General features: G+C 39.8%; 1 protein-coding gene across 3 annotated transcripts in view; it reads left to right on the forward strand.

The window, feature by feature from the left end:
• Positions 1 to 12,245, forward strand: part of pacsin1a (protein kinase C and casein kinase substrate in neurons 1a) — a 57,484-nt gene extending 45,239 nt beyond the window's left edge. For all 3 annotated transcript variants that reach the window (XM_033629672.2, XM_033629673.2, XM_033629674.2), the window contains 5 exons: positions 586 to 761; positions 4,276 to 4,396; positions 4,495 to 4,601; positions 6,756 to 6,955; positions 10,097 to 12,245. In XM_033629672.2, coding sequence (XP_033485563.1) covers positions 586 to 761; positions 4,276 to 4,396; positions 4,495 to 4,601; positions 6,756 to 6,955; positions 10,097 to 10,206 — 714 coding nt within the window. In that variant the 3' untranslated portion in view covers positions 10,207 to 12,245. The remainder of the gene's footprint in view (positions 1 to 585; positions 762 to 4,275; positions 4,397 to 4,494; positions 4,602 to 6,755; positions 6,956 to 10,096) is intronic.
• Positions 12,246 to 12,854: the final 609 nt, after the last annotated feature.

The following is a 12,854-nucleotide window of genomic DNA, read 5'->3' on the forward strand; positions in this document are numbered from 1 at the left end:
GGGGGAGGCTCACCTAGGACACCAAATATGCTAGGACCAGCATTGTGTGGCATCTAGTTTGGATGAAAAATCATAGCTAAGGCAAATGGCCATAAAAAAGAGTTCCACTGTTGTTGTTATGGTACACAGTAGCTTGATGGCTGAAATGAGCCACTTGGTATTACAGCACATGGTAGTAAGCTGGGTCGATATTGAAATATAACATCAATAAATTAGGTTTCTGCTGGATTACTGTGTTGCACAGTGGCAGCAATTACTGAAAAAATGCTGCTGTTTTACCATTAGTGAGTTTAATTCTGTGGCATTTTATGATTTACCCCGACCCCTGGGGTCTACTACAACTATTTAGTTATTAGAGTTATGTTGTAACTGATCTCTGTGGTGCAACTGCTTTTATTTTAGCAATGCATAAATCACAACTCAGTAATAATTTACAGTATAGCAAGGCTAAGTTTGAGCTTACACACAGCTGGTGCAACAGGCTGCAGATTTTTAATTTTACAACATTGCCACAGAGCCATGGTAAACAGTTTCTTTTCCACTGAAGCTTCAGTGAACAGTGTGTTGTGTGTTTTTGTGTCTCAGGCTAAAGAGAAGTATGAGAAGTCTCTGGAGGAGCTGAATAAGTGCACCCCGCAGTACATGGAGTGCATGGAGCAGGTGTTTGACCAGTGCCAGCAGCATGAAGTCAAGAGGCTGACCTTCCTCAAGGAGGCCCTGCTGGACATCAAACGCCATCTTAACCTCACCGAGAACCAAAGGTCAGCCGGGCGGAAGGAGGCGGTTTTATTAAGGTTTCATAGAGCTGCAGGTTAAAGAAGCTCTGACTGTGTTTTCTCTCACATATGATTTAGTAAAATACTGTGTCAGAGGTAAAAACCACAAAAACAGTTTTTCCTCATGTGATTTTATATTTGTTTTAAAGTCACAGTGGTATTGAATGCAACATGGGTAAAGAACTCTGAGCATTGAACATTATTTTTTATAACAGATTAGTTTGATTTGTTGTGTCACATTCAGCACAGTTCTCCTCAAATTGATTAATCTCAACACACATCTCAACCAGGCATGCACTTCTCATTAGCGTTCAGACTCACCGCACTAATTAATTGATTATTCAGTCAATGACATTTCTGCCAAACTGAATTTTGTTCACTGTGAGCGCTTGTCATATTCTGGGCTGTTTTTAACCTGCGTGGAACAACAAAGCTGGGACCCACAGCAAAGTGGTTTTCAGGGTCTTTAACCAAGCCGGCCTCTGGTTACCATCAATGATTCAAGGCCTTTGCTGTTGAGAGGATTGTGGTGTGGTTCATCCTGACTGGTGTCATCACTCATGTTGGTGTGTCCTGTCCTTTACTATTCACAACCTCACCTGTGTCGCCCCTAACAGCTGTGTTTTTGTGAAGAAAATGGGGCTGCACGGTATAACAAAAGAAATCATACTGCGCTATTTTTACAGACATTGTGACTGCAATATGAGTCATGCATATAGTGATAATTTTTGCATTTAATTTTAACTGGGGTTGAACCAAATACTCAGATTAAACAAGTATCCAATACAGGTAATTAACTTTATATCAATACAAGTATTATATGAATAACATTTGTCAATATCTGTACTCGTGATAAAGGAACAGTCCTCATCAGGGTAACTGTGTTTCATCTCTTACTCTTAGAATAAAAAAGACCTGGGTGCAGCTGCACAAAACACCATTACTTATCTCCTTAAGTATGACACTTAAGGCTTCATTTCTCCTTAGCTGAGGGACTTGTACAGTTGCACAGAATTCCTTAAAAGGTTTCCTATGTTAAGGAAAAAGTCATTCACTGTGTTGAAAGAGATTTTACAGCGGTAAAAGTTTCCATGGAGATTGTTTGTTGCTTGGACTCACGCTTGTGGCGCCTGTTATCGTCTCACACAGTTGGCCTTTAGTTAGTGAAAAATGGCAGAAAAGAAGAAGACAAGAAAACCATATTGGTCTGAGGAGGAAAAGAATAAACTTCTGGAGGAATACAATCATAGAAATCTCATACTACAAAGTAAATTTGATCCCCAAAGACCAGAAAAAAGAAAACAACTGTAGGAAGAAGCAACGAAAATTCATCCAATCAAATCTATAGTGTAACATCAAAAGCGTATCCAATGGGTTCTCCTGGTCACAGAACACTCTTCTCTGGGTGTGTTAGTTTTTTTCATTCATCACCATTAACTCAGTCATGTTGCAGTTAAGATAGAGTCAGAGTTGCCATAAGCTTTTGTTTTACCTTGCTGAAGGTACTTTGTGCAACAGGCTAGGGCTCCTTTAAGTAAAAGACCAAGACAAGGAGAAAACCATAAATATTTAAGTGAACATTTTAAGGAAACCTTAAGGAAAACACTTGCGGAACAGATTTTATTTTGAGGAAACCTTAACTAGGACTAGAAATCTTAACTTGAGGTGTTTTGTACAAACATTTAACTCATATTTATCAACACAAACGCAGATAGAAGGGATGCTCTATTTATATGAACCTATTGTTTTTTACAGTGCAGCAGTGACTGATACTAGAAATTACTGCCAAGGTTTACTTAGACAAATATAGCATAGCAGACATTTTCTGTGAATGAATATTATTTTCTACAGCTATAATGACTCATATCAAGGGCAATACGTTTCATTTTAACAATATCTTGAGCATCAAACCCTTCATTTCCTTCATTCTCGTGTTTTTTTCATGCACTAAATTGTGCTTTTTTTGCATCAACTTATGGCAGAAATGTCTTTATTTATGTAAAGGAAAGGAAAACATAAAATTCAGTTGCCTGGCATCAATTCAAAATATAAAAATGTGAAGGAATATAATACAGTAAGGTTCTCAGTCATTTTGTATGGCTTTCAAATATTTATTTTCCTATAGATCACCTATTAGTCATCACACATGTGGGCAAGATTGACTCTTTAGGCCCCCCAGTGTACTGTATACTAGACTTAAAGCCTAGACCAGGGGTCAGTAACCTTTACTACCAGAGGAGCCTTTTTTGGTTAAAAAAAAAAAAATCTGTCTGAAGCCCCTGAATATATTTAACCCTTATAAAAAAGCGTTATTGAGTCTAAATTAGCTTATCCACATGACTAATAGGTCTAATATGTTAACCACCAGGTGGCTAGTCTGCAGTTACGTTTTTATGAATATTTGGTTCCTTGCAGCGAAAGCAAATAAATCTGTCTATGCACTGTTAAATTCAATATTTTCCTCCAAGACTTTTCATCTCTGGAATTGGAATCCACGGTTAGCTTCACTAAGGAGACTCAAGACAAGTCACCACTCTTGATGTTCTAAAGAAGAGACACCAGGCTGTAGACATCACTATAACTCACATTTTAGTTGATGAAATGTTAAAACATTTTTTTAAATTTGGTGTAGGCCTCTTTTTACAACTGGATAATGTAAGAATCCCTGTAGACCTACAACAGTGATAAATAATAAATTAAAATGTGCAAAAATAACTGACTCATTTCCATGTAGCCTAAATTTTTGGTCAAAGCAATAGGGAGCCACTGCAGAGGGGCTAAAGAACCGCCCACTGAAAATAAAAACACACACTAACACTCTGCAACTGCCTTGTTTCATGAGCTGAAGTCATTATCATGAAAGCCAGAAGGATTATTATCACTGTGTATTTTCTGGATTCAGTAAGATCATGATCATAAACCTGCAGAGAGCCATTTGCTCCACTGATAGACATTACCGAATATTATCGCCTTTTACAAAGAGCATGTCCTCATCTTTCCAAAATCTAGCTATAAAATGTAAATGCTCTGCTTTTAAAATGTGCTGTTGCTCATCTCTGCGATCCAAAACAGCACCCATTCTTGTAATGTGCCAGCTTAGATGATGTTAGATGGTCTGTTTATGCCCAGATTTTATGGAGATTGTGTGTAGATAAATGTTTGGTTTATCCTGTAAATTAGGTGGTAACTCTACGAGGGGAATCTGCCCTTTCTAATCTCTAACACATTGCAGAGATTTGGTGAAACTGTGGCACCGTAAACAAGACTGCCCTTGTAAAGGATTATTAGGATTATTCAGGCCAAACACTTCAGCTGTTGAGGGCTTCAGCTTCAGCCGAAAACTCAGGGAGACACTGAAGGCTCATCATGACCCAACATTGGATCTCTCTCAACCCAGAATTTGAACTGCACTGTGGCTTGTGTCGCCAAGTTGGCAGCACCCCCGGGTCTCTTCTGGCACTTTCCAGCGTCACCATTTGTTCCCTTTTCCTCTCCGCAGCTATGCCACAATATACAGAGAACTGGAGCGCACGATCCTCGGTGCGAACACACAAGAGGACCTGAAGTGGTTCAGCAACAACCACGGCCCGGGGATGCATATGAACTGGCCTGCGTTTGAGGTACAGCGTCAAACCTTTAAGCAGCAGACACATCTCGACCTCATTTACTGCTCTTCTTTATTCTGCTTTCACGTGTTTCCTGTCACTCTCATCTCCAGGAATACAACCCAGACCAGGCCAGCGCTCCTCCAAAGAAGAAGAAGCCAGACGGAGCCCCACCCACCCCGAGCACTGACCATGTGGCTCCACCTGGTGACCGTAGCAGGTTAGTAATCACACTCTATTTAATCAGTCTGAATACTTATGTTTTTTAAAAAGGCTAAATCATTTCCTGAAACAGATTAGCACCTTAGTTTTTGAAACTAGCAGATTAGCACCTTAGTTTTGTTGTTACTCAGACAACAATGAAATAGTGAATTTATTGGGGACTATTTCCAGCTGCAGATTTCATGTTAGTATTTACAGCAGCTGGATGGCGTGTGTTGGATCAGCTCTAATTAAACCACACTGCTCATCTTTATCATAATTTTAAGAGCATGTCCTCCAGTGCAACAGTGAGTGTTACTGATGTCTTTTTAATAGTTTTCAACAGTTAAGATCTGCGGCACCAGGCACGGCGCCAGGATTTCAGTTTTGGCTGCGCTGTTTAACCACAGAAGTTACTGTTTGTCTTCCTCTGACAGTTTCAAACTGGTGGACTCACTAAAACAGAAATGACTGATACCACGCTGTGGAAGGCGACTGGCGCGTCTGGTTGATTTTGACACTTTTTAAATCTTTTTCTAAAACATTTTCAATGCCAGATAGTTTATTATTTCCCCGAGACAGTTTGTGTTTATTACAAGCGGCACACACGGGTATACTGCTCAGATCATGTGAAAATGAAACGTAGTAGATTTTTGCTGTGGGGTGTGTAAACCAGTATATTATTTTATTCAGAACACTGACATTTTAGTTATTTTTTAAAATGTATTTATTAAGGAAACACCATGTTTTTTTGTATGATTTGGCCTGATTTTTATTTATTTATTTATTTTTTTGTCAGACAAATAAGGTTTCATTTCAACATTAAGCGGGATGATTTTAAACGTCCAACATTTTCCTACATTCCTACATTGTTTTTCCTACTTTCTGATGAATTTTTATGCACTACTTTGTGCCTTTTTACATCAGTTAATGTTGGAAATGTTTTTATTTATGTAAAGGAAAAAAGGGACAATTCAAAATATAATGGAACATAATGCAGTAAGGCTCTCAGTCATTCTGTATTGCTGTCAAATATTCCTCCTCTTGTAGATCAATTTTTCACTTTTAATGTTATATCTGTTCAGTCAACACACATGTAGGCAGCATGATTTACTCTTCAGTCCAGTGTGTGGTTGTTTGTCATGGCATAACTAATATTTTTCATTATTTATACCTTTATCTACATATTAAGGGGACATTTTGAGCATATTTGAATATTGGGGAAGATGAATATATAGTATTAAAACTAAAAGCTGAGAAAATATATGTTCTCCCAGTCATTATGACGGGCCAGTTCTATAAGTGGGTGGGAGAACACTGCACCCATGTGGCACAGAATAATAAGCTACAGTGACAGTATTCATTAGTAGCACCAACTTATCATTGGTTTTGACCTTTTAATGGGATTTGGTGATAATTATAAAGACTTTAGTTTTGTTTTGTTTTTTTTGAACAGAAAATCCCGCACACAGCTCTTGTTCATCTTCACAATTTATTAGTAACACTAACATTTCAGTCCTCCTGGACCTTCGTCAAGAGTGTTCAACACCAGTATTTGAAGAAATACTACTAAAGAAATACTGCAAAAGTATCTCCCAAAGGATTAAATGATTAAATACCATAGCATGTCGTGCTATAATGGATTTGGGGATCTCAAAGACCAATTTATGATTCATGGCATAAGAGTATACAATGTTGAACTTTTTTAATGATTTATGAAAGCTGCAAGACCGATGTGTTCATTCATAAGATCAACATGTTTTGATAATAATCTTGAAAATAGCCTTTATTGTGGAAGGAGATGTGTGTTCTAGATTTTTCCTATGTTTTTCTTGTTCCCTTGTTCTTTCCTTTGTGTGCTATGTAACATCTGGTACTCAGGCTGTTGTCAATTATTGAGAGAGACACCCACAGCTGATTAATTCCCCAAACACCTGTGCACACCTGTGAAATGGGTGGGGCAGTTTCTATTTAAGCTCAGTGTTGGAAATATTGGTGTTGAACGCTCTTGGCGAAGGTCCAGGAGGACCGAAACAAAAGCAAGAGCAGTCTGCAGGATTTTCTGTTCAAAGACTCAAGTGATATTTTCCAGCGCACCTGCATCTGACACAGTTGGATGTGTGAATACCTTTCTTAACATTAAATCTCACCATGCATTTTCTGTCTCCTCCAGTGTGAGCAGCTATGACAAAAACCAAGCTTACTCAACTGAGTGGTCCGATGACGAGCAGCCCGCTGCATACTCTGGCAACGAAAACGGTGGAAACGGAAATTCTTTCGAAGATGATTCTAGCACTTCTGGGAGAGGGGTCCGCGTCCGCGCTCTCTATGACTATGAAGGCCAGGAACAAGATGAGCTCACCTTCAAAGCAGGTAATTATCAGTGACCAGGTGACACAGGAGATTGATTTTGTCTGCTGTCATGCAGCTCATGTTTACTTAATGATGTATAAACGGGGCCTGTGACACTGTAGGCTGAGGTTTATGATGACATGGCCGAGCTGTCGCATCACACAGGTGGTCAGAAATCACCAGCTCTGTCCTGGTTTCTTTTCTAAAGCACCCTTCCCTTGTTAGAAGATAGCAGGGATTAGTCAATAATGACCATTTGGAAAACAAATTACAGGCACTAGCCACCAATTAACACCAGCTCTTTGGGAAACAGTGTGGAAAACGTGCATTGGAGCCCTAAAAAAAGATGTGACTAAGGATTTAAAGACGAGCTCTGCATGGAGAAATAACCATTGGAGAAGCTTCAGCTGTGCATCTCCATCTTGATTCCCATGCTGTCCTATTTTTAACCACGCAGTTTGAGATGAGGTGTTTTTTAATCATCTTAGGGATACGTGCCAATGACTGCAGGGAGTCTTTGAAGACATCTTATACCTGCACGCAAATTCTCTTCTTTGTTCTTGCTTGGAAAACATGAAAGGTGCCCTGTGGACTTTTCTTGTAAATAAACAAAGTCTCTATTTGCATTCAGTGTTTCTGACACTAGTTCATTTGTATCCTTGAGGTCGAACTTAAATATTGAATGCACTTCTTTCCTCAGAAATCATTTGCAAAGACGATTTTTTTAAATACCTGAGTAGTTTACATTTATGTTGAATTACAAGTCTTCTTTGCGTTTTGTCAGCATATTGCTGCTTTTCATCAGTGAAATTGTATGGAACCACTGGCAGGAATTATGTTGCGTCACACATGTGCTCGTACTACATGTGTGCTCTCCTGTGCATGTGAACAAACAAAACAGGGCCCCACTCCTAAAGACATCTTCCCACAGTGTTGACGGTCTAAAGCTCCACAGGGTACCTTTAATTTACATTGCCTTTACTGTGGGTCAGACCAGCTTAGTAAAGCCTAATGAAATTAATTTAATTGAAATTCAATGGCTGCAGTTTCCACAGAAGACACTGAGGTCGTGTCCTCTGGGAATTAGGGGTTGTATAAACTTGGAGGAGTTACATTTTCTAGACTGTTTAGCTTGAATTGCATTGCTAGGCAACAGCTTGGGTCGATGTTTACTTCCTGTCAGCTGATGTAATTCACAAACACTGCAAAAAACTTCCAACTGGAAAAACAAAAAGGACTCATTAGGAATATTTATGTTGTCAAGTTTTAAATAGTCTATAATTAAAAACACTAAGTGGATATATTCCAGACTGATTCCAGTATATTCCAGAATTAGAGTAACACATTACAAGGTTAACAGCCCAACCCAGTGATGTCACTGTTGACCGTCAGCTGCACTCATCAGTGATGCTGGGTGTGAAATAGAGGTGTGTCATATCATCTCGTTCACGATAATGCCGCTGTCATTTTTAATATGATGAGAAAGATTCAAATCGTGATCCTCGGGATATTTCGACTTGTTGACATATTGACGTCATACTGTTACCCATGGCAACAACAAGCATGGCTGAAAGCAAAATTATTACAGACTCTGCAGTGGTTCCAAAAAGAGGAGCAGCTTCAGTGGTGTGGAATAAACTGTGGCGTCCTGAATGTTTCATGAACAGTTTCATGAACTTCTCAGACTCTTTTAGTGACTTACCGCTCAGAGGGAACTCATTCAGCGGCTCCTCTGGCAGCAGCACAGTGTCTCTCCCTCTCCTCTCTCGCCGAGGAGTCAGTGTTGTCAAGTGATTTTAGCTGCGTTCAGAGGGCTCGGAGGTTTCCAAAGACCTGACATGAAAAGCCTGGAAAAGCCCCTACTGCTGGAAAAAGCGCGTTCATCGCCTCACGTCGGACCTTAGTTGTAAACAAACATGCATGCCCGCAAGAAGATTTTCGCTCTCCTGTGTTTTGTTCAATGATAACGCATAAATCTGTAGCCCAGTGGAGCTGGGCTGATGTTGTTAGCCTTTTTGGCTAAATGAAGAGGTCAAAGACATTTTGCTAATGTATGGTGTTGGCAACGTTACTAATTCTACGTATAATTATGCACGGAATGTTCAAATTACATGTAGCAGTGGAGAATTTGCTTAAAGACGTCTTTGAGATGCATTTTTTTTACCTAAGAAAAATTATTTGACTCACCGGTGGCAAAGGGGGCCGCCATTGCTGTAACATCATGCCACGTGAACTCGGGGTCCTCAGGTTGCTACACTTCTGCACAACGTTCCAAGCAAAAAATTCCGCTCCGTCCACGTGTTCATAGCACTTTCCCCCTCGGAACCTCCGACCTTATGAACGCCGCGTTTGTCATTAACCTTCGGTGATGCAAACCTGCATGACACTCGCAGCTCGACAAAAATCTACATATATGTGAGTGTGCGATAGGAGGAATGGCAGAATAATGGACAGAATTATTCCTATAGAGATGCTGGTTAATCAATTTATTTATGGTAACCACATAGTCTGCTTATAGTGTTCATTTTGGATGTTTTTTTTAACTTTACTCCAATGATATTTTGTATCATGGTAACCCGTTTGTTTCTGGCTGGCTACTTGAGGCTGGTGCTGGGTTCACATTTAAAACTGACAGGAAAAAGATGGTAATTTTCCCTCAATGACAAAAAAAACATAGTCTCCTCTACACTTATGACAAACAGCCAAACATGAGCCAATGAGATGCAGCAGTGATACTTGGTGTTCCTCCATTCAGACAATGAGAAACAGTCTCGGCTGCCAGAAAACAAATACACACAGGGAAAACATCTGTTGTTGAAGACGCCCTTGTCAGATGGATTGATAATGCCTGGTCACATAATGCACCTGAGTACGTTATATTCATGTAATACGTACATAAATGTCAATTTGATGGTAATCTGTATCAGAAATAAAGAAATAGAACCATGGTCTCATAGTGATCAATTTGACCCAGACAGATGTGATCTCTATAAGAGGTTTGCACATATTTGTCTGGTCAAATTTTACTGGGAGCGGGAGAGACTTTGACTCATGACCTCTGTACAAGAACAAGAACAGACAGTACAGAGCGGTGTTCCCAGATATCCTCATTTCAGATTAACGTTCTTGACGCAGGACTAAGGAGTGCTGTCTCCTTCACAGGTGATGAACTGACCAAGACTGAGGACGAAGACGAGCAAGGCTGGTGTAGAGGTCGTTTGGACAACGGCCGAGAGGGACTGTACCCGGCCAATTATGTCGAGCCAATCTAGTCACGCTACTGGACAAGGACACGCCATTGGAGGCAGCCTGAACTGTCCCGTCCAATTGCACCGCACATAGCCAGAGACTTAAGAGCAACACATCCCTTGCCCAACAGATGCGCCAAGCAGTCTTGCCTAAATAAAAACTTAGTAACCTAAAAAGACGATATATCAGTATAATATATTTTATCCAGCATTTGGGGTGGGTGGACTTACACATTTAAAAACAGGAGCAGCAGTTATTCCAGTATATACACACTCGACTATAACATCAAGACAGTGCAGGAACACATTGCTTCTCTGTGTAGCTGTATTTAAAGTATAATGCAGCTTATTTAAACTTGCAGTCCACTGCAGTCTGTTCTCTTGTGAAAATGGGAAGATAATATAATCAGTTACACCCATTCGACAAAGACGAGCTTCTCTAACCTGCATTGTGTATATACAGTGTGATGCCATTTTTGTGTAGCATTTCTAATGCTGTGTGTGGTCAGTCGTCATTCTTACATCTGGAATGCTGTGTAGTGTTAAAAGTACCACAAACAGTATCCTCTGATTTTTTTTTTTTCTCTTTTTTTGTTTTTCTTTGTGATTTGGTCCGACCTCTTTTCCAGTGTGTGCAGTGCTATGTGTTTTAAACTGTTTCTGAACTTGCATAGCAGCATGCGCTATGCAAAATCTCGCATTCCCTGAATCCTGCAGCCTCATTTAGGGCTACAACTCGATGCAGCACTTCAACTACAAATGCAGAGTTCACGTTTTAAGCATCACATCCTTCTGGACATGCTTCATGAAAGGAAGCGTGTTGATGATGAACTTGTTTTATGTTTGTTTGTTTTTGTTTTTGACATCTTTTTTTTCTGTTCTTAGCATCACAAATCCTTTGCCAGTATCATCTCCATGCAGTCCGAGGAAAAAGGATACACAGTTTTCTGCAGAAGCTTTCATTCTTGGTTCAGTATTTCAGGTCTCATATTAAATCCACTGCTAACAAACAAGAAACATGAGCGATACATTCCCTCAGAGCAAAGTCGGATCGAGTCATCTTCTCGAGGTCGCCACTGCAGTATGAGAGGTGGGTTCTGAACAATGCCTGTGCCGGGCACTTTTTTTCTTCCAGAGCGAGGGGCCAGTGGAGGCATGTTACTGTGCTTGTGTGAAGATCGAAGCCTCTTCAACAGGACATGAATGTACTAGTGTTTGGGCTTGAGAGAGGGCGTGTTGTCTAAACATGGCTCTCCGCTGTCATTTAAAGCCCTACCTAGCAAAAAGCACTAGTTATGCGGCCCGTTTCCCTGCTGAGCCAAAGAATGACCCAATACCATCAACTATCTGTTTTCTCTCCACGCAATAACTCTCACATATCACATGTGACACAGCTTCAGTGAGGATCAACTTGTAGCTGCCTCCCAGTCCACCCAAACTTCATTTGTCTGCAGAACACCGCGCAGCGACACAGGGAATACATTCGTCACCAGTGCTGCACTGCTCATAAGACGACTCTTACGCAGTGCGTTATTTTAAAATTGCTCCATAGAAATTAAATTCACAGCAGGAATCACATTCATCAGACGCTGATTAGTGAGTTATCTTAGCTACAAGTTGCACCTGAATCTCTGATTAGACGGGAGAGTTGCTTTTTATAACTTAGTTGTCCTGAAGTTTTGTAACTTTCAGCGGACCAACAGCAGTCAGATGTGTTTAGCTCTGTGTCTGGAAGTGGATACGACAGGTTTGGGTCTTACACATGAGGAGAAACACATCACCAGCTCACAAGTTGTGTCTTAGAGTAAAGCTGTCCAGCATAGCAAAAAGGACTCCTATCATTAAAACTGTCCCACATCCTCAATGATGCGCGTATGCACATACACACACATATATATACAAACACACACACACGCATTAAACACACGAAACACAAACACATAATCCACATTACCAGGTTAATATTTTGGGGGAAAACATTCTTCATCATCCAGTGTGTATGAGTTGTGTAAGTGTAACAGAAACAAAAATGTAAAAAAAAAAAAAAAAAAAAATGCAAGTGATTGACTATTAAGACAAAATGTAGTGTTATACATGTAAATGTGATTCATTAAAATAACAGCAATGGAAAACATATTAAGTAATAGGTACCATATCGTATGAATTTCATTGCAATGGAATTGTCAGTGTATCATAAAAGCGTGACGTTATCCCACGCTGTCAGATTTGTATATGATGATGTAATTTAAAGATTATATTCTATTGTAACTGTACAACTGTGTTGAGTTGAACAACGAGACCTAACCATGTTGAGGCAGTAAAAAGGTGTATATGTAAATGCTTTTTTATGTTGATGATCTCTTCCTTATGCACACAGGGGACAGCAGCAGCTCATGTTGTGGAAACCCTATATTAGCGGTCTAGAAGATGTATGTTTATAGTTAGTGATGTACTTTTATCTCCTAACTGGTGTAGTGCCTGTTCATCTTGATGTAACAAGAAGTTCATTTAAATATGCATAAAGATGATTATGATCACAGATAATAATGACGATAGTGATGAAAAACCCGACTCAAATTTGTTGTGATGGTGTCAATATTGCGATATTGGTTTGAAAGGGGAAACAAGTTTGTTGAAAAAAAACAAGGTAGTGTCCGTGTGTTTTTTGTATG

The sequence above is a fragment of the Epinephelus lanceolatus genome, chromosome 8 (genome assembly GCF_041903045.1).
Source record: "Epinephelus lanceolatus isolate andai-2023 chromosome 8, ASM4190304v1, whole genome shotgun sequence".
Classification (NCBI taxonomy): Eukaryota; Metazoa; Chordata; class Actinopteri; order Perciformes; family Serranidae; genus Epinephelus; species Epinephelus lanceolatus.